At 34.1% G+C, this 19,881-nt stretch overlaps 1 protein-coding gene across 1 annotated transcript; it reads left to right on the top strand.

Moving 5' to 3' along the window:
* The first annotated feature begins 6,381 nt into the window (after positions 1–6,381).
* On the top strand, positions 6,382–18,022 carry LOC148305173 (ABC transporter G family member 20-like). The gene is made up of 8 exons (XM_088267114.1): positions 6,382–6,483; positions 7,595–7,728; positions 8,441–8,678; positions 10,103–10,280; positions 11,953–12,139; positions 13,582–13,735; positions 15,264–15,462; positions 17,369–18,022. Exons 1-8 carry the CDS (start codon positions 6,463–6,465, stop codon positions 17,581–17,583), a joined length of 1,326 nt encoding a protein of 441 aa, XP_088123240.1. The 5' UTR covers positions 6,382–6,462; the 3' UTR covers positions 17,584–18,022.
* Positions 18,023–19,881: the final 1,859 nt, after the last annotated feature.

Below are 19,881 nucleotides of genomic sequence, written 5' to 3' on the forward strand. Positions count from 1 at the left end.
ACTGAGAAGTTCGCATTTCCGCTCAGAGACGTACAAAATATTTTTACGCAATAATTACTCAGGTAAAATATATTCTGCAATGTATGAGTATTACATTTTTCATTTTAAATGTCAAAATAACGATAGAATGACTAAGAAAATATATGTGGCGAATGTGAGAGGGAAAACAGAACGTGGACGACCGAAAAAGACTCGGCACGATCAGATTAATCAGAACCTAAAATCTGGCGGTGTCAAAAGTCTGCGTAATCGGAGGGCATGTATGACTAGATGTATGGATGTGAAGGAGGCGAGGAGTTTATGTCAGGATAGAAGAGTGTGGCGTTCCATCCTCTCTCGTAGTAGTAAATGTCAAAATATGAGTGGTTTTTGCACGCTTGTATGTACAGGGAGGCGCAAAATTTATCACCCTATCGGAAGATGTTATAATTTTTGTAAATGGGGTCGTACGTCAATCATATTTGACATTTCGCTCACTCCTTTCAACAACGTCATATATCAAAAAAGTAAATTTTCAGTTGCGCATGTTTTCGGAATGCCCAGAAAATGTACTACATCCCAGCAAAAGCGGCATATTTTTAACTTAGGTTAGATTTTTTTTAAATTTACAATACAATAACGGGTTGTGGTCCCGTGGTCAGTGTCGCAGACTCTTAAGTCAGAATTTATCGTTTCGAACCCCTCTACCGTAATTTGATACCTTTTTCTAATAATGAGCCGCTCACAGAAGTAGTATGAAATTGAATATTTGTGTAAATTAAAACACAAATATTTCTCTTTTTTAATAAATAAATAAAATAAAATATGGTCTGGTACTTTCAACAACGTCATATATCAAAAATCGACAATTTTCAGTGGTGCATGTTTTCGGAATGGCCAGAAAATGTACTATATCCCAGCAAAGACGGCATATTTTAAACTTAATATTTACCATATACAGGGCAGAAAGTGTTGTTTTTTCATTTTGAAGAAAAGGTAACGTTTAATTATTTTTTATAATAAACTAAATATTTTTTAAATAAAGAAAAAACATTCAGGTTCTACCGAAAAAGATCTATTGCACAGTAAAAAGTTCGATAAGTGGCTTGATATTTATATTTAATACATTTTATTATATTTTTAAACTTTAAAAACGATCTCCTGAAAAATCACGTTTCAACAAAGTCATATATCAAAATGCAAAAAAAACACTTTTCGCCCTGTAGCGGGAAATATTATGTAAATATATGCCGCTTTTGCTGGAATATAATACATTTTCTGGGCATTCCAAAAACATGCACAGCTGAAAATTGACGATTTTTGATATATGACGTTGTTGAAACGAGTGAGCGAAATGTAAAAATATTTTATACAGATAACTTCATTAATTGATTCTTTCTACTTTAATTAAAATTATATTTGCTAAATTATTGCCTGACCACTTCCGAGTATTTGGAATACTCGATAGGTAATGCAAAGTTTTGCATATTTCTTCTTCCTTTTTAAAATGTACGCCACTGCACTATTTAGTCGCACTCCACCTGTTGGCTGCAATATACTGCAGTTATGTACTTAATTGAATCGGACACAGCGGTCTCTAGCCGTTATCCTTGGTAGTAAAAATACGATGAATTGTGCCGAAACCGGTTATTGGCCACTGTCCATCGGCCATGCGGCCACTCTCGAGATGTACACGCGAAATCGTATTTCAACTATCAACCCTTTAGTGGCCTAAGAGAAATATCGCTCACTCCTTTTAACAACGTCAAAAATAAAAATAAAACTTGATTTTTCAGGAGATCATTTTTAAAGTTTAAAAATATAATACAATGTATTAAAAATAAATATCAAGCCACTTATTGAACTTTTTACTGAGCAACAGATCTTTTTAGGTAGAACCTGATGGTTTTTTCTCCATTTTAAAATTTTTAAGTATATTTAAAAATAATAATTAAACAAAACCTTTTCTTCGAAATGCAAAAACAACACTTTCTGCCCTGTAGCGAGTAAATATTAGTTGAAAATATGCCGCTTTTGCTGGGATATAAAAGATTTTCTCGGCATTCCGAAAACATGACTGAAAAAAATGACAATTCACGATTTTTGATTTATGGCGTTGTTGAAAGGAATGAGCGATATGTTTATTTAAAAAATATTTGTTGCGTCGATTCAGTTCGTTCAAAAAAACACATACCAACGATAATGTACATGAAAATTCATTTCGCAATAAGTGTCGGGTTGTGGTCCCGTGGTTAGTGTCGCGGACTCTTGAGTCAGAGTTTCTCGGTTCGATCCCACTCTACCACAATTTGATATCTATTTCTAATAATGAACCCCTTTGGCTCACAGCAATAGTATGAAACAGTAAAAAAAACAAACGTATTTATCTTTTTTTTTAAATTAAATAAATTGGAAAAATATATTATAATAAGTCAAAAGCTTCAAAGTTCCGAGATGGACTCCTCCAGAGGAATGTATTTAAAAAATTACAATTTATGATAGTCAAACAATTATATATTTGACAAAAAACACTGCGTTTATATGGTGCAGTGCCCTATCCACCATTGGGGTGCGGATAAGAACTTAAATGAATTGCATGAAAATATTAAAAGCATTGTTAACATTGTGGTATGGTTATATAATAATCTCCTTATCATTCATCGTTCACTTTGTGTAATACCACTTTAATAAACACTTATTCGAGCCTTTTTTGAACAAATGTCAGATAGTAACAAATGTCATTAATTGATTCGGCAGTCACTTTGTGGTAAAATCTATCCATTTTTAATTAATGTGACGTCGCCCACCTTATCAAGCTGATATACCTTGGGAATATTAGAAGGAGGGGTAGGGAAATGAAAGAAAATTCTGCACAAAAAATATACTTAAATTAATTTAATTAAAAATATAATAATTATACGAAAGCGACTTTAACTTAAACTAATCTTATCTGCTATCTTAAATTAGCTTAAAATTAATTAATCCTATCTTAAATTAAACTTATTCTAACCTTTGGTGGAAAAGATGCGCCATGATGCTGGGGTGGTCGTGATCCTTTGTGAAAAAGCTGCGCCGTTGGATGCTGGGATGAGGTTCTTCTTATGACGGGCCGCCGTGCGATGATTCTTGCTTCTTATCTTCTTCTTCTCCTAGTAGAGCTTCAGCTCTTAATTTGAAGGCTTATGACCCGGCGTGGGTCTGCTTTTCTCGCAGCGTTTTCTGCGTGGGATACTCCGGATGAGTAACTCCCCTTTTTTTTCTATCTTCTTCCTCCCTGTGTAGAGCTCCCGCTCTTCTCCTCACTTAAGTCTTAAAACCTGGTGTAGGTATGCTCCTTCTAACTGATTTCTCCCGACTGCTCGATCCCCCTGATCTCTCCCGACTGCTGCTTACAACTCCTCGATCCCACTGATTTCCCGAATGCTCCTTCCAACTCTTCTTCTTCTCTGTGTCTTCTGACTGACCAGCCGTCCGACTGGTCGATCTCCTCTTACGACTTACTCCCTCCAACTGATCCTTCCAATTGTTGGCTTCCAAGTCTGACTTCCAAGTCCTGGCTTCTAAGTCCCCGACTTCCAAGTGATTATTCCGACCAGTCCGACTGGTCGGTCTTTCCTTTTACGACTGATTCCTCCCAACTGATCCTTCCAACTGTTGGCTTCCAAGAGAGCGATCCCACTGATTTCTTCCCGTTATATTCGGTTTCTCTCCTTGAAGATCACGCCCTCGAAACCATTTTTCATTGGCTGACGGTGCGCTTGTATCCACCCCCAAAATTTTCAACGTCTAGACATTTCAATTAGCAATAATTTTATTTGCGCTATATAATAATAAAGAACCATCGGCAAATATCTTCAATCCCTTTTTTACAAAGGCCAGCGGGTTGGCGACAGTTTTTTTATGATTCAAACCTTTTAACACATTTTAATTTTACGACAGGTAAATTATAAAAGGTCGGAGCCATAAAAAATATTTGCGCGCACAGAATTTTTTTTTACCTAAGACTAATTAAATTAAACGATTGATAATTGATTATTTTTGCCAGGCTAGAGGAGAAACGTGGTTTCACCACGTCAAATGTTTTACTTAGTAAATACCACTTTTTTCTTAAAATCTACTGTGACACGTGTTTCGATGCATTCCGAATCATTTTCAAACACCGTATGTGCAGTAGATTTTAAGAAAAAGTGGTATTTACTAAATAATACATTGATTAAAAAAAGTAATAAATTTATTTTAATGGCCTGATGATGGAATGATTATTTTGAAACTGGTAGTCACGAATTAGTATTTATCAAAGTGGTATTACACAAAGTGAACGATGAATGATAAGGAGAGTGTAAAACATTTATACGCTAAAACAATCCTTACATATGCATTTAAAAATTACTCTCATATAATACAAGAAAGCACCTCCCAGCAAAGCACATAAATCAAAATTAACACACTTTATAGATACATACATGGAACTACGAGATCTAAAACACAGAAATACGTCAACAAAACCTACACTTTTGTCTTTTAGACAAAAAAAACTTCTTGGTTAGTGTATCGAACTCTTGAGTCAGAGTTTCTCGGTTCGAACCCACTCTACCACAATTTGATACCTATTTTTAATGATGAACCACTTAGGCTCACAGAAATAGTATGGAATTGAATTATTTTTGTAAATAATAGAATAATAAATCCCTTACCGCACCCCAATGGTGCATAGGGCACTGCTTCATATAAACGTAGTGTTATCTCGATCGATTACACATGAAGGAAAGAAAGGTGATCAGCCCTCCACTTCAGGTACCAGTCCAGTGTAATATTGAATAAATATTAGAGTGAAAAAATCACTTATATTTATTAAACCCCCTGGGAATCGAACCCGGGACCTCCAGAACGGTAGCCGAGCATGCTGACCATTACACTACGGAGGCGGACATAATAAAAACACAAATTGTTTAATTTTTTCTAAAATTAAATATAAAAGATATAAAATAATTTCGAATATCGACAAATGTTTTAATGGGTTAGCAAAAATCCAATCCTCCAAGGCTGGTTTATACTTGTACGCATTGCGAAATGTAACCTGAAATCCTTAGTAATTGATACTTTATTCAATGCTACAGTATACAAGTGCTTAATAAATAATTACGCAGGTCATTATTCCTTAATATTTATTACATATCGTCATAAGTTGAATTTAATTATGTATTTCTAAAAAGTTATAATTCCACCCACAGCATTTTTAAAGGAACGCAAAAAAACTATACCTTAAAATACACACATCGAGAATTATTATTTTTGTATTTTTATTTATTTCTTTAGTTAGCTTATATTTAATTGAATACTAACTATTTTTTACACTTAATTTACATCATATGCATATTTACATATCGCCCACTCCTTTCAAGAACGTCATAAATCAAAAAACTTGATTTTTCAGGAGAACGTTTTTAAAGTTTAAAAATATAATACAATGCATTAAAAATAAATATCGAGCCGCCTATTGAACTTTTTACTGTGCAACAGATCTTTTTAGGTAAAACCTGAATATTTTTTTTTAATTTGAAAAATATTTAGTATGTTTTAAAAAATAATTATATAATACCTTTTCTTCAAAATGCAAAAACCACACTTTCTGCCCTGTAGCGGGTAAATATTAAGTTAAAAATATGCCTCTTTTGCTGGGATATAGTACATTTTCTGGGCATTCCGAAAACATACACAACTGAAAATCGATGATTTTTGAATTATGACGTTCTTGAAAGGAGTGAGCGATATGATGTAAATTACATACTCTTACAGTAAACAAAACATTTATTTTTAAATTCTTTCAGACTCTTTTCATTGTTCATACTTTCAGGCATCTCATCATACATTTTGAAACCCTTATACATTATACAATTTTGCGACTTTTTTCAGAAATGGCAGTCTTATTTTAAAAATAAGTAAAAATTTAATTAAGTTAAAAGTTCAATTTGTGGCTTGATATTTATTTTTAATACATTGTACTATATTTTTTAACTTTAAAAACAATCTCCCGAAAAATCAAGTTTTTTGATATATGATGTTGTTGAAAGGAGTGAGCGATTTGTAGTTCTCGAAAGTTCAATTAGTGGCTTAGTATTTATTTTTAATACATTGTATTATATTTTTTTACTTTAAAAACGATCTCCCGAAAAATCAAGTTTTTTGAAATATGATGTTGTTGAAAGCAGTGAGCGATTTGTAGTTTTCGAAACTAGTCGTGTTAACATAGTTAACTCAAAATGGTATTATTAAGAGTTTTATTTTATATTTTCATTATTCATTTTCGTCCAGATATTGTTAGTATTATTTTAAAATACATAATATTATATTTAAAATACCGTCAGAACATTTCTAATTTAAGGTATTTTGTCCACAGAAAACCCCATCGATCCATCCCAATGCCATGACCCAGAGAGTGGAGAGGTAAATAAAGGCTTTGAATCCTCCGAAGACTTCAACAACATGTATATGGCAAACCTTGATGTAAGTAATCATTAAACCATGAGAATACTTATTTATTTATTTTTTTACAAAAATGTTAATAATATTAGTATATAACCACTCACCGAGATTTTTATGTCTACCGCTTTCGAGACGTACCCGTCTCTTCGTCAGGACAATCACTATTACAGCATGCAAACAATACCACCCTTCACCACCATAGCACATGCAGTGCATGTTTAACCTCGGCTCGTAACGCAAGTCTGTGGTGAAAACTTTAGTGCATGTTGGTCTTCGGGTCGACCAAAAATCGCATGTGTTAAACATTTTGTGTAGTTTTAAGTGTGTAAATGGTGCTATGGTGGTGAAGGGTGGTATTGTCTGCATGCTGTAGTAGTGATTGTCCTGACGAAGAGACGGGTACGTCTCGAAACCGGTAGACATAAAAATCTCGGTGAGTGGTTATATACTAATATTATTAATATTTTTGTAAAAAAATAAATAAGTAAAAATGACTAACCACAAAGTAATGCTTTAAATATTAATCGTATTGAGAATACTTGTTCAGTCTCACACATTTAAATTATTACATCCAGTCATGTTCAAAGGCAAAATTTTTTTTGTTGATTTTTCACAGTTTCACATTTTTGACAGTGATCACTTAAACCAGCCAATTTAAATTTGTAAGCTTTGTACTCTGGGCATTTGCCCAGACTTCTTTATTTTTCTTCATTTATGTTGAGATATCAATAAATATCTTGTCCGCCTCCGTAGTGTAATGGTCAGCACGCTCGGCTACCGTGCTGGAGGTCCCGGGTTCGATTCCTAGGGGGGGTCAAATAAATGTAAGTGATTTTTTCACTGTAATATTTATTCAATATTACCCTGAACTGGTACCTGAAACGGAGGGCTGATCACCTTTCCTTCATGTGTAAACGATCAAGATAACACTGCGTTTATATGAAGCAGTGCCCTATGCACCATTGGGGTGCGGATAAGGGTTTTATTATTATTATTATTATTATTATCAATAAAAATAAAATCATGATTAAATGACTGCTTACAGACTGGCTTGAATGTAGATGCTGCCTTTAAGCTTAGTAACGTAATATGTTGTCATATAATAATTTTTTATACGATGAATTCCTTCCAGGGTTCGAACATTGCCAAGTCTAACAACAACAATAACGACGAGGCAGTAACTACAAAAATGAAGCAAAACTCACGAAATTACAAATTTAAAGCGTTGTTTTGGAAAAATATTCAACAGTGGGTTCGACATCCAGGGTTCGTATTCTTTTACTTAATTTCCTAGTTTTCCGTCATCAAATTACATTATTTCCTTGATCTTATCATGTGTTTACAAATCATTGCTGAAACGTCGAAAACTGTTAAGAACAAACTAAATGTTCTTAACAGTTTTCCTCGATGTTCCTCTGCTTCTATCACCATATTCGCCTCATAAATTTGTTTTATTATCCTTTTTTCACTTGTAATTTATCTGTTAAATGTTAAATCAAACACTGATTTATTGAGTCTACTAAGCTGTAGTATTATATGGTTAAAAAAACACATTTTTTATGACAATTGTTTCGCCTAGTTATGGATTTTCAAACATTCATTACATTCGTTCAAACAACTCAGTAGATTCAAAAAATCGGTGTAAATTATGAATAAATATTAGGACTGAGTGAGGAAAGAACGGAAAAACAAATTTATGAGGCGAATTTAATTGGAAAAAAGAACAGAGGAAGACCGAGAAAAACTTGGCACAATCAGGTATGCCAAATACTTGAAAGCGGTCAGGTTAGGAGTCGAAACAATCGGCGGGTGTGTATGAGGAGATGCATGAACGTGGAAGAGGCGAGGAATGTTTTCAAAGACAGAATGGTGTGGCGTTCTATTCTCTCTGCCTACCCCTGCGGGGAAGCGGCGTGATGGTTAGTTAGTTAGTTAGTTAGTATTAGGACCTACTCAAATTATGTGATTTATGTTTCAGGGGAGTCATATTCTTGGTGACATTTCCCATCATCCAGATGTGCGCTTTCCTGTTTTCCGTTGGCCACGACCCCAGGGAACTCACCATCGGCATCGTGAACGATGAAGTCCCCAACTACAGCGACTGCTTCAACACCTCGCTGGTGACAGCCACCTACGACAGCGCGGAGTACACCTGCCACTACAACAAGCTAAGTTGTCGGTACTTGAAATCTTTGGATGAAAACGTTTTGGTCAAGGTAATATCTTGAGCATTCAATAATCATTCAATAATCATTCAATAATCATTCAATAATCATTCATAATCATTTAATAAGTTTTCAATAATCATTCAATAATCATAAATAATCATTCAATAATCATTCTATAACCATTCGACAATCATTCAATAATCATTCAATAATCATTCAATAATCATTCATTAATCTTCAATAATCATTCAATAATCATTCAATAATCATTCAATAATCATTCAATAATCATTCGATTTTCATTCAATAATCATTCAATAAACATTCAATAATCATTCAATAATCATTCGATAATCATTCAATGATCATTTAATAATCATTCAACAATCATTCAAACATCATTCAATAATCATTCAATAACCATTCAAATTTCATTCAATAATCATTCAATAATCATTCAAAGATCATTCAATAATCATTCAATAATCATTCAATAATCATTCAATAATCATTCAATAATCATTCAATAACCATTCAATAATCATTCAATAATCATTCAATAATAATTCAATAATCATTCAATAATCATTCAATAATCCTTCAATCGTCCCAACCGTAGGGCCATAAAATACCAGATCAGATACCGTATGAACCATCTTTGAAGCGTGGCGATTATTTCAAATTGACAGTATTTATTGATTAAGTGTGAACTCTCAAATATACAATTCAGTATGTCACCGGTTGTGCGAGAAGCCACGCGTGTTGATGAGCACACATGATTTATTTTTTTTAGAAAAAGTATTAAAAAAATATTTTGAATCCGTTTTCTCTTTATCTTTTAATTACTCTTTTATTTTCATAAGCATATGTTTATTAGGAATGAAAGCCATATGTTTATATAATTATTGATACCACCAGTCTGATGATATCGGTAATTATGAAATCCGGTCACCCGCCCATAAAATAAAAGTGAAAAAACCTATAAATTTTTATTGTTTTAAATATCATCACTTAGTAATTATATTATGTAAAAAATTTATGAAGGTTATAAATTGACCAATTATTTTTTTCACTACATTATGTCCAATTCCTTGTTCACCCAGATTTCTGAAGGAAAGATGGACACACCTAAAATGTTGTTAAAAAGTATTTGCATATTATCCGTAAAATAGTTTAAAAGGAAATGTGAATTATAACATGTTCAGTCAGACAAATGAGAAGAAAATTGGAGAATGTTGTTTTGAAAGGTCCTTTCAGCCTTCTTCTTGCGTCCAGTATTGAACAAAGGCCTCCCTCTTGGACTTCCACAGTTCTCTGTTGGACGCGACTCTCTTCCGGTGCAGGTCCGCCACTTTCTTAGTGTCATCGGACCATTTTGTCTGGGGTCCTGCTTTAGGCCTCTTGTCAAGCACATTTTTCGTCCCATGAAAGGTGTCATTTCCAAATAATTAATCTGTGATTTTGTTTTCTAGAAATTTTACAACACAAAGGAGGAAGCCCTCAGTGAGTTGAAATCGGGAAATTTGATAGGAGCAGTCCACATTGCGTACAATTATTCGGAGAGTTTACAAACACGGGATATAGAAATGAAAGACACCAGCAATGAATCCATTCACAACAGTGTCCTGTGGTATTGGATAGACATGAGTGGTATGATCTTTAACATAATAAATAATTTCATTAATTGATTTGGCAGTCACTTTGTGGTAAATCTATCCATTTTTAATTAATGTATTACTTAGTTAATACCACTTTTTCTTAAAATCTACTGTGATACGTGTTTTGATGCATTCCGCATCAATTTCAAACACCGCATGTGAAACTAATTCTAAATTTTAGAGTTTAGAGTCCTTGGGACGTTGAAGGTTGAAGAGGGGGTAGTAGCTACTAGTAATACATGAATTAAAAATAAAACATAATAATTATAGTACACCAGGACACATCAAAATACATGTGGAGTCAATAAACACAACTAAGTTTGGAGTTAGGTCCTTACAATATATTGCCTATACCCAAATTAACTAGCTGCAGCATTATAGTAGTACTTCTTCTTTATGTTTCTTCTTGTCACTTGAGAGAAAGAGACTCTGTTTTGGGCAGTCCAAAACAGCTCTTTGACACTCTGTACTCCTGTCCATCTGTGTATATTATGGAGCCAGTAGATTCGCTTTCTTCCAACAGTTCTTCGTCCCTCGATCTTACCCGTTATGATCAGTTACAGTAGCTTGTACTTTTCTCCTCTGAGCACATTCCCCAAATAGGACACTTTAATTCGATATTAGTTCCCTATTTGCTCTTTGGAGAAGCATTGCATTGCTTATCATGTTTATACAGATATCCAAAGCATTCTAAGATGCATCCACATCTCAAATGCCTCCAGTGGAAGTACTCCCAGATGAAAATCCGTAAAATATCAATAAATATCTTGTCCGCCTCCGTAGTGTAATAGTCAGCACGCTCGGCTACCGTGCTGGAGGTCCCGGGTTCGATTCCCAGGGGGGGGTCAAATAAATATCAGTGATTTTTTCACTGTAATATTTATTCAATATTACCCTGGACTGGTACCTGAAGCAGAGGGTTGATCACCTTTCCTTCATGTGTAAACGATCAAGATAACACTGCGTTTATATGACGCAGTGCCCTATGCACTATCGGGGTGCGGATAAGGGTTTTACTTTTTTGACTTATTTTAGAATTTCAAAAATTTTAATCATCTATTTCTTGTAATATAATTTTGCAAAATTAATATATGCATATTATTTTTTAACATCTCATCAAAGATGAAGAAGAATATGGAAGTCTGGGCATTTACGGGGCTGACGACCGTCATCGGCTGGTTTAAGTGATCACTTTACACACGTGTAACATTCACCAATTCTACCCATTATTGACAACCACACTACTCAAATTCTTGGAAGTTCTATATATATGAACCAATTTAGAAACCTTGTTCTTGAATCACTAGAACTTCACTAGAGACATCTATTGGTGGGATGTAAAGAAGCTTTTTATCAAGCAGAAACTCTTATATTAGTATGTGAGGTCCGAATCCTGGATTATAATCACACACATGAGAAACGCCAGAAAATACCATTTTCATTTTTATTTAAGCTTATAATTTGACCAGATAATTTATTTACAACATTTTGAGTGTGTCCAAATGCTTGTTCACAAAATCTGGATTATCTCCAATTAATTGGAGATAATCCAGATTTTGTGAACAAGTATTTGGACACACTCAAAATGTTGTTAATATATGCATATAACATCTCTTCACATAAAAACATTGATCGAAATATTTGTTTTATAAAATTGTTTTCAGATCACCAAGTTTCCCACTTCTTGAAGAAGAAACTTTATGAAGATTATGAGCAGTATGCAAAGAATTTGTTGGTGGACTGTAACTTGACTCCAAGGCTCGCAAACATTCCAATCAACTTCAACGACCCCATCTACGGGACTAAAAACAGCTCCTTCACGGACTTCATGGCTCCGGGCTTAATGGCAACGTAAGTAAATGTAAAAATATTATGACAAATTCAAAAATTTATCGGTAACTCATTAATTTGTACAACTTTAATTTGAACTTTGCAAAATTTACTAAATTCCTTAAAATTAAAAAAAAACTTTCTTATCAAAATCTGGATTGTCTTCAATTACAGGAGTTATTTTCATAATATTACATGAAAATAACTGCTGTTATTGGAGATAATCCAGATTTTGTTAACAAGTATTTGGATACACTCAAAATGTTGTAAATAAATTATCTGGTCAAATTATAAGCTTAAATAATAAAAATGAAAATGGTATTTTCTGACGTTTCTGATGTGTGTGATTATAATCCAGGATTTGGACCTCACATACTAATATAAGAGTTTCTGCTTAGTAAAAAGCTTCTCTACATCTCACCAATAGATGTCTCTAGTGAAGTTTTAGTGATTCAAGAACAAGGTTCGGTCGTCAATGACGGTCGTTAGCCCCGTAAATGCCCAGACTTCCATATTCCTCTTCATCTTTGATGAGATGTCAAAAAATAATATAAAAAACTTTCCTCCATAAATACTGGTTTCAGAATAACTATTCTATCACCAGGTCAACTGTAATCTACAATAGTTAGCTACTACATACTTACTTCAGCCTTCTTTTTGTGTCCCATATTGAACAAAGGCCTCTCTCTTGGACTTCCACAGTTCTCTGTTGGACGCGACTCTCTCCCAGTTCAGGCCCGCCACTTTCCTAATGTCATCGGACCATCTTGTCTGGGGCCTACCCACGCTTCTGCGTCCTGTTCTAGATCTCCAATTTTTTCAATAATTTGAAAGTGAATAACCAATTGATTTTTTCCATGGAAATATATAAAACTACCTTTGTCTGATTATTCAATAAGTGTGTAAAAAATCCTCTAAGGTTGATTCAGAAGACATCTCAATAACAATACGTACTTGTTTGTAAATTAAAATTGTCTGGTACATTGTAGTACCAGACAATTTTAATTTAAACAATTTACCCATTTATGACTCTTTTTATATCCTTTGCAAGTCAGAGATTCTCAACATAAGACAACGCCAGATAATTTTTTGTAATAATATTCTATTGAATATTTTAGCAAATATATTTCATACTCGATGTAATATATCAATTTACATAATCTACACATATTCTGCATATGAGGTAGCCAGCGATATTGATCTCAAAATACTAAATAAGCTGATTGTTCGTATGACGAGAAGGAACTATTTAATAAATATATTTTTAAAAGAATAACTCGCAAAGCCTCTACTTTTAGAGGCTTGTCTGCAGGTAGGATAGTAAGAATAGGTAAGGTAAATGTGAAAAACACATCATGAATACTCAGACAAATAAAAAATAAATCTTTCTTCATGTATCAAGAACATTTCTGCACTTGTACCAGATGACCAAAGGAACTGCCATATTGTTTTCTCCGTTGCAGAATCCTGTTTTTCTTGGCTACCGCAGCAACATCAAACCTCATGATATCTGACAGACTGGAAGGAGTTTGGGACAGGACAATCGTAGCCGGAGTACACAGTACGGAAATCCTTTCCGTACATATTGTAATTCAGACCATGGTCATATTACTGCAGGTAATTTATTTGTTTCATTAATTGATTCGACAGTCACTTTATTTTTACTAGTTTTACTTGGTAAATACCACTGTTTCTTGATATTTATTGTGACAACTCTAAAATTTTGACTTAGCTTCACATACGGTGTTTGAAAATGATGCGGAATGCATCGAAACATGTGTCACAATAGACTTTAAGAAGTACCTACCTACATTACATTTTCATTCCACAATCATATGATCAGCTGCATCATTCTACAGTCTATAATATTTTTATTCAGACTCCTGACCTGACCGTTTTCACGTTTTTGACATACTTGATAATGCTAACTTTTCCTCAGCCTTCCTCTGCTCCTATTTTCAATTACATTCGCCTCATAAATTTGTTTTATCATTCTTTCCTCACTCATTTGTACCACATGTCCAAACCATCTTAACACACCTTTCTTAATTTTATCGATAATGCCTATCTCTGCAGCCTTGCATTATTTCCTTATTTAACCATTCGAATATCTATAAAAGATCGCATTTCCACTACATTCAGTTTACTTTTATCTTTATTTAGACAATTCCATTACTTCCATACATTAAAGTTGGTACCAGGACTCCATTGTGTACTGCCGGTTTAGCTTTCGCTGATGGGCTTTTATTTCCTATAATTGGAAACCAATTACAAAGTGCACCATTCACAAAGTTCCCAGCATTCACTCTCCTTTCTAAATCTATATAAATAAATCTTTCCATCCCTAGCAAACATACTTCCAAAACATACGAAATCATCTACCTGTTCCATAATTTCCCCATTCACTAATATTTCACACCCAGATCCATATTTATCTCTTTCAAAAACTATGACATTGGATTTGCCAAGGATAATATTATTAATTCATGTATTATTATACAAAAACAATGTTATCTATCATGTATATTTATGTGATAATAATTAAATTAAAATCTTGGACCAAAATGCTTTAAATAACAAAAATATTAATATGGTTATTTTATTTATTTAAAAAAATAATAATTGTGTTTTTATTATTTCAAAAATAAAACAACCATGTTTTAACCACTTTTTATTGGTACACTTTATCCAAACGGTTTCGACAAGAACCTTGTCATCATCAGGGTTTATGTATATACTAATTCTAAAACAATTTAATACTCATAGTTAATTACCTTTCCCTTACCAAAAACTTCCACGCACTCCGTACACCATATGAAAATACTATTTGAAAAATATGAATTAAAAATTTGATTTAAAAAACCCCTAAATGTTGTTTTTTTGTGCATTGCGTAGCGAATACGTCAACTCCGTATGACTTGTGAGCTACAAAAGCTAAGTATCTGCGAAAAACATTCAAGAAATTTGAAAAATACTTCAATTTCAAACTATTTCTGTGCGCCTAAGCGGCTCATTATCAAAAATAGGTATCACATTGTGGTAGCATGGGTTCGAACCCGAAAACTCTGACTCAAGAGTCCGCGACACTAACCACGGGATCACAACCCGACACATTTATCTTATTATGCTCTTTCCTTTCTTACAGACTGCCGAAATCATGTTAGTGACATTCATCGGATACGCAATACCATTTAATGGCAGTATTGCAAATGTCGCTGGATTATTAATCCTGCAAGGCTTTGTCGGGATGTGCTTCGGATTTTGGATATCAATCGTCTGCAACTCATACTCAGTGGCATTCTTTGTTTCAACTGGAAGCTTCTACCCTATGATTCTTCTATGCGGTGAGAAAAATACTATTTATATTTGTTTTGATTATTTGATGGTTTTTATTGACAACTGTTGACAAATTGTCGAAGCTCAAATGTTGCCCCTGTACAACTACTGTCCCATCCCGTCTTTGGTTTAGGAAAATTTCGATGAACAAGAAAGATATTATTTTTTGATTCGGCATTAACTTTGTGGAATGACATGATTATTTTATTAAAATTAAACACTTGAATAATCCACTTTATCGAGTTTTATTTTTATTTACGACTAGTTTCGAAAACGACAATTGTTTTCATCTTCTGGTACAAATTGTCATTTTCGAAACTAGTCGTAAATAAAAATAAAACTCGATAAAGTGGATTATTCAAGGTTTTAATTTTAATAAAACAAGAAAGATACATCCACCATTTGTCGAATGAGGATGGGACACTGCTGTACGAGAGAGCACCTTGCGAGGATTGGTGTCTTTGACTCCCCCATTTGCGAGTGTCGTTTTGAAGAGGAAGACCTTAACCACATATTCATTGTTTGCCCAATAAATGACCAAATGCCAAGATTTTTTAAAACTCTGTCCCCGCTTATTCCCCTCCCTACAGATACCCATCTCATCCTGGCGAGCAGGAACCCAATTATGAACAGACTTTTAGTTGTTTTTTTTTAATTGAATGGAATAAATTTATAGTTTAATAATAAGTCTATCATATTTTATAGTTAAGTTACAATTTTCAATAAATTTGACATTTGCAAAAGCAATATATTTCATATCTAACGCCATTCTATATTTAAAAATAATAATAATAATCTCAGTGATTGAGCCTTTGCATAATAGATCTGCAACCCGTAACAACTTACCCCAGAATCTATGTATCCAGAATTCTACCAAGTTCCAATCTTTAATAAAGACTCATCTTTGCTAGATCTCTTATCTATGGATATGTATATTGTACAGTAAATCTATGGTTATTTTACCTCTAGTTGTTATGTTGGCTAACTACATATAAATCAGAGTTAAAACAAATATGAACGGACTATATTTCTGCAAGATATTGCAAGATCATTGGAAAATAAATTGATTCCTACTACTTAGTAGGAAGGATAAGGAAAATAACAGCAATGTTTAGGGTTCTCAGGGTTGCATACCATACTCGTACTAGCTTATGTACTTAAGTACTTCTCAAATGTCCGCCTCCAAAGTGTAGTAGTTAATGAGCTTGACTTTCGTACTGGAGATCCCGGGTTCGATTCCCAGAGGGGTCAAAATAAACATAACCAATTTTTTACTCTTATAAATATTTAATATTACCCTGAACGGGAACCTAAAGGGCAGGACTGATCACCTTACCCCATGTAATTAACATCCAAAATAGCACTGTATCAATATGGTGCAGTGCCCTATGCACCATTGAGTGCGAATAAATAGTAAAATTATAGTGAAAATCTCAAATCCTTGTGCTAGTATTAAAAATACCTATATGTATGTATTTATAGTGTCTTTGCATAAGCCTCTGTCCGCCTGTACTGTACTGGAGGTCCCGGGTTCGATTCCCAGGGGGGGTCAAATAAATCTAAGCGATTCAATATTATTCTGTACTGGTACCTGAAGCGGAGGGCTGATCACCTTTCCCTCATGTGTTAATGATCAAGATAATTCTGTGTTTATATGATACAGTACCCTATGCACCATCGGGTGCAGATAAGGGTTTGAAGAAGAAGAAGATGCGTAAACATGTGTAGATAAGGGTTAGATAGAGAATATGTAAGAGCCCTTTGAAGAATGTCATCTCATTCTCTGAATATATCTATAAGTTTTGAAAACACAATGATAAATATTTTTTGCTTGTTAAATGAACTGTTTATTACTTTTGTAGAATTAAGTACAGAGTTTATCATTTGATAGATTTTCATACTTATTCATTTCAGGTATTGTCTGGCCGGTAGAAGGAATGATCACAGGACTCCGTTTGATATCTTCATTCCTTCCCTTCACAATCCCGATACAATCTCTCCGGAACATCATCATAAAGGGATATCCTTTCACCAACATCAATGTACTGGACGGATACCTCGTTTCAGTAGTGTGGCTTGTATTTCTGCTAGTGATGTGCTTCCTCACTCTTCGTTTCCGTAAATCATAAGGGCTAACAATTTAATTTTAAAATAAATATAAGTGTTGTCTAATTTATTTTGCAATAAAATGTTGTTGTATTCTTTGAATATGTTTTTGAAAGAGAAAAGTCATTAATAGAAATAGTGTTATGATGGACCAGTGCCTTCTAAAAGCAATTTGATAGCAATCGTCAATTCTTCTTCATAAGCCCTCTGTCCTCCAATGCTGGATGTAGGCCTCAGACTTAAACCAAGCATAGATCTCTCCATGGATCACTATGTGCACTTGAACTTTTCAGCATTTCTCTTTGTCAGAGCTATAGTCTTTAGTGCATATGTGTTCACTTGCAGTATGAATCATGACATCAGCAATCATAGATCATGTATCAGAAAATACAGTATGATAACAATGAGTCGAATGGCTTAAAGTATCACCGCGTCATTGACTGTACATTGCCTTACAGCCATATTTACATAGTCAGTAACCAACTTCAAAAAAAAAGGCAAATCATCAGTGCTTACTTGGTATATAAATATATTGGTATAAAAAATGATTTCACGTCAGTACAACAATGTCGCAACAGTGTTGACATCAATATTCCTAGTGTTTATTTTCAAAGTCAGTCCATTCCCCCCGCCAATTAACATATTGTTTGCGGGAAATGCTTAATGTCCGCCTCCGTAGTGTAATGGTCAGCACGCTCGGCTACCGTTCTGGAGGTCCCGGGTTCGATTCCCAAGGGGGGTAAAATAAATATTAGTGATTTTTTCACTGTCATATTTATTCAATATTACCCTGGACTGGTTCCTTGAAGCGGAGGGCTGATCACCTTTCCTTCATGTGTAAACGATCAAGATAACACTGCGTTTATATGACGCAGTGCCCTATGCACCATTGGGGTGCGGATAAGGGTTTTGTTGTTGTTGTTGCGGGAAATGCTTAAAAGTGTCTTTTATATACGGTTGGTAGAAAGCAGGAGACAGTTATAAGCGTTCTATTTGCTTACTTTTGGTAGAGCGTGAGAGACAAAAAAACATTATACAGATTGGACTTGGGTTTGCGGTTACTTGTGATTAGTATACAATTCTAATTCTTGTCCAATGTGTCAACACACTATGGACAAGAAAGGTATTTCTACCCGTTCGGTCGATTGATGCTTAAGGACGGGAAGGGTATATTTACCTTCTGTGCCGGCCTCATTTCTAAGTCAGAAAAGTAGGAATTACATTTTGATGTTTTTATATGAATATTATGTACCAATATCTGTGTTAAGGTCTTAAATATATGTACATAATTATCAAATCCCGTCGCCAGTGGTCCGCAGGTGTAAAAAACACCTGTTTGAAGTGTGTTAACATAATATTCATACTCGTTTCTTTTTAGATAAAGATATCTTTTATTCTAACATATCCGTGAACTCTTTTATTAGCAGATGGGAAACTCTTCTCAACAAATAATTCACTCGTATAAAGCTCTGCCATTTTCGAAATCAATTTTTCCTCACTGACTTTAATATCATGTAGGCACCGCCAAATAAAAACCTCGACTGATGACTATGTTTAAACAGTGTTAGTCAGTTCTCGGCGCCAGTACTGATGTCAGTAACTGACTAAATGTAAATCCGACTTTATATTTGACGCCAATGTGTAATGAATTAAAAAATGCAACTATAACAAGAAAAACGAAAGCAGATTTTGATAGTTTACAATTTAGAAAAACTCATAAAGAGATATTTATTTTGTTATATTAACCCTTACTGGTCCAATGTCGAATCTCATTCAACATAGATTTTTTCCTCTTAGCTCCCATGTCGGATGTTATTCGACATCATTAGTATGATTTATTTCAATTCCAAGCTTACATTTTTGTCACTCGTATCTATTACAACAGAATGTGGAGCAAAGGACGAAAAAAAATCCAATTGGAATGTAACTGTCTACCTAGATTTTTTTTTTAATTTTGGGGGATCAAGAAGGGTTAAGGACAGAGTGGTTTGGAGGATATTAATTGTACAATAATATTTTAATATTTTTTTATATCCTTTAGAAACTAAGTTAGTTAATTGATCGAAGCGTGAGTCATCTATCAGATAATTTGTCATTAAACCATATAAAGTGTAGAAGACATCAATTGGATATCAAGAGCCACTCATCGGCCCCAATGAATGGCAGGATGCCCATCCTGTCTAGCCGTGAAGAATGGAGAAGTGTAACAGATTGTCCCGGGTTATGTTGGAGCGCAAATCAACCCAATGCATCAGCCTTTGTGCCGCAAACAAACCTACATATCCCTAGGCTGACTGTTAACCTTTCCATTACGGTGTTAA

The sequence above is a fragment of the Brachycentrus maculatus genome, unplaced genomic scaffold, assembly GCF_059751285.1.
Source record: "Brachycentrus maculatus isolate JH-2025_06_01 unplaced genomic scaffold, ASM5975128v1 h1tg000282l, whole genome shotgun sequence".
NCBI lineage: Eukaryota > Metazoa > Arthropoda > Insecta > Trichoptera > Brachycentridae > Brachycentrus > Brachycentrus maculatus.

Excerpts from the sequence above, each read along its gene's own strand:
- LOC148305173 (XM_088267114.1), top strand. The coding sequence starts at position 6,463 with ATGTATATGGCAAACCTTGAT. Across the intron at positions 6,484-7,594 it reads TGTATATGGCAAACCTTGAT|GGTTCGAACATTGCCAAGTC; the intron begins GTAAGTAATCAT and ends AATTCCTTCCAG. Across the intron at positions 8,679-10,102 it reads ATGAAAACGTTTTGGTCAAG|AAATTTTACAACACAAAGGA; the intron begins GTAATATCTTGA and ends TTTGTTTTCTAG.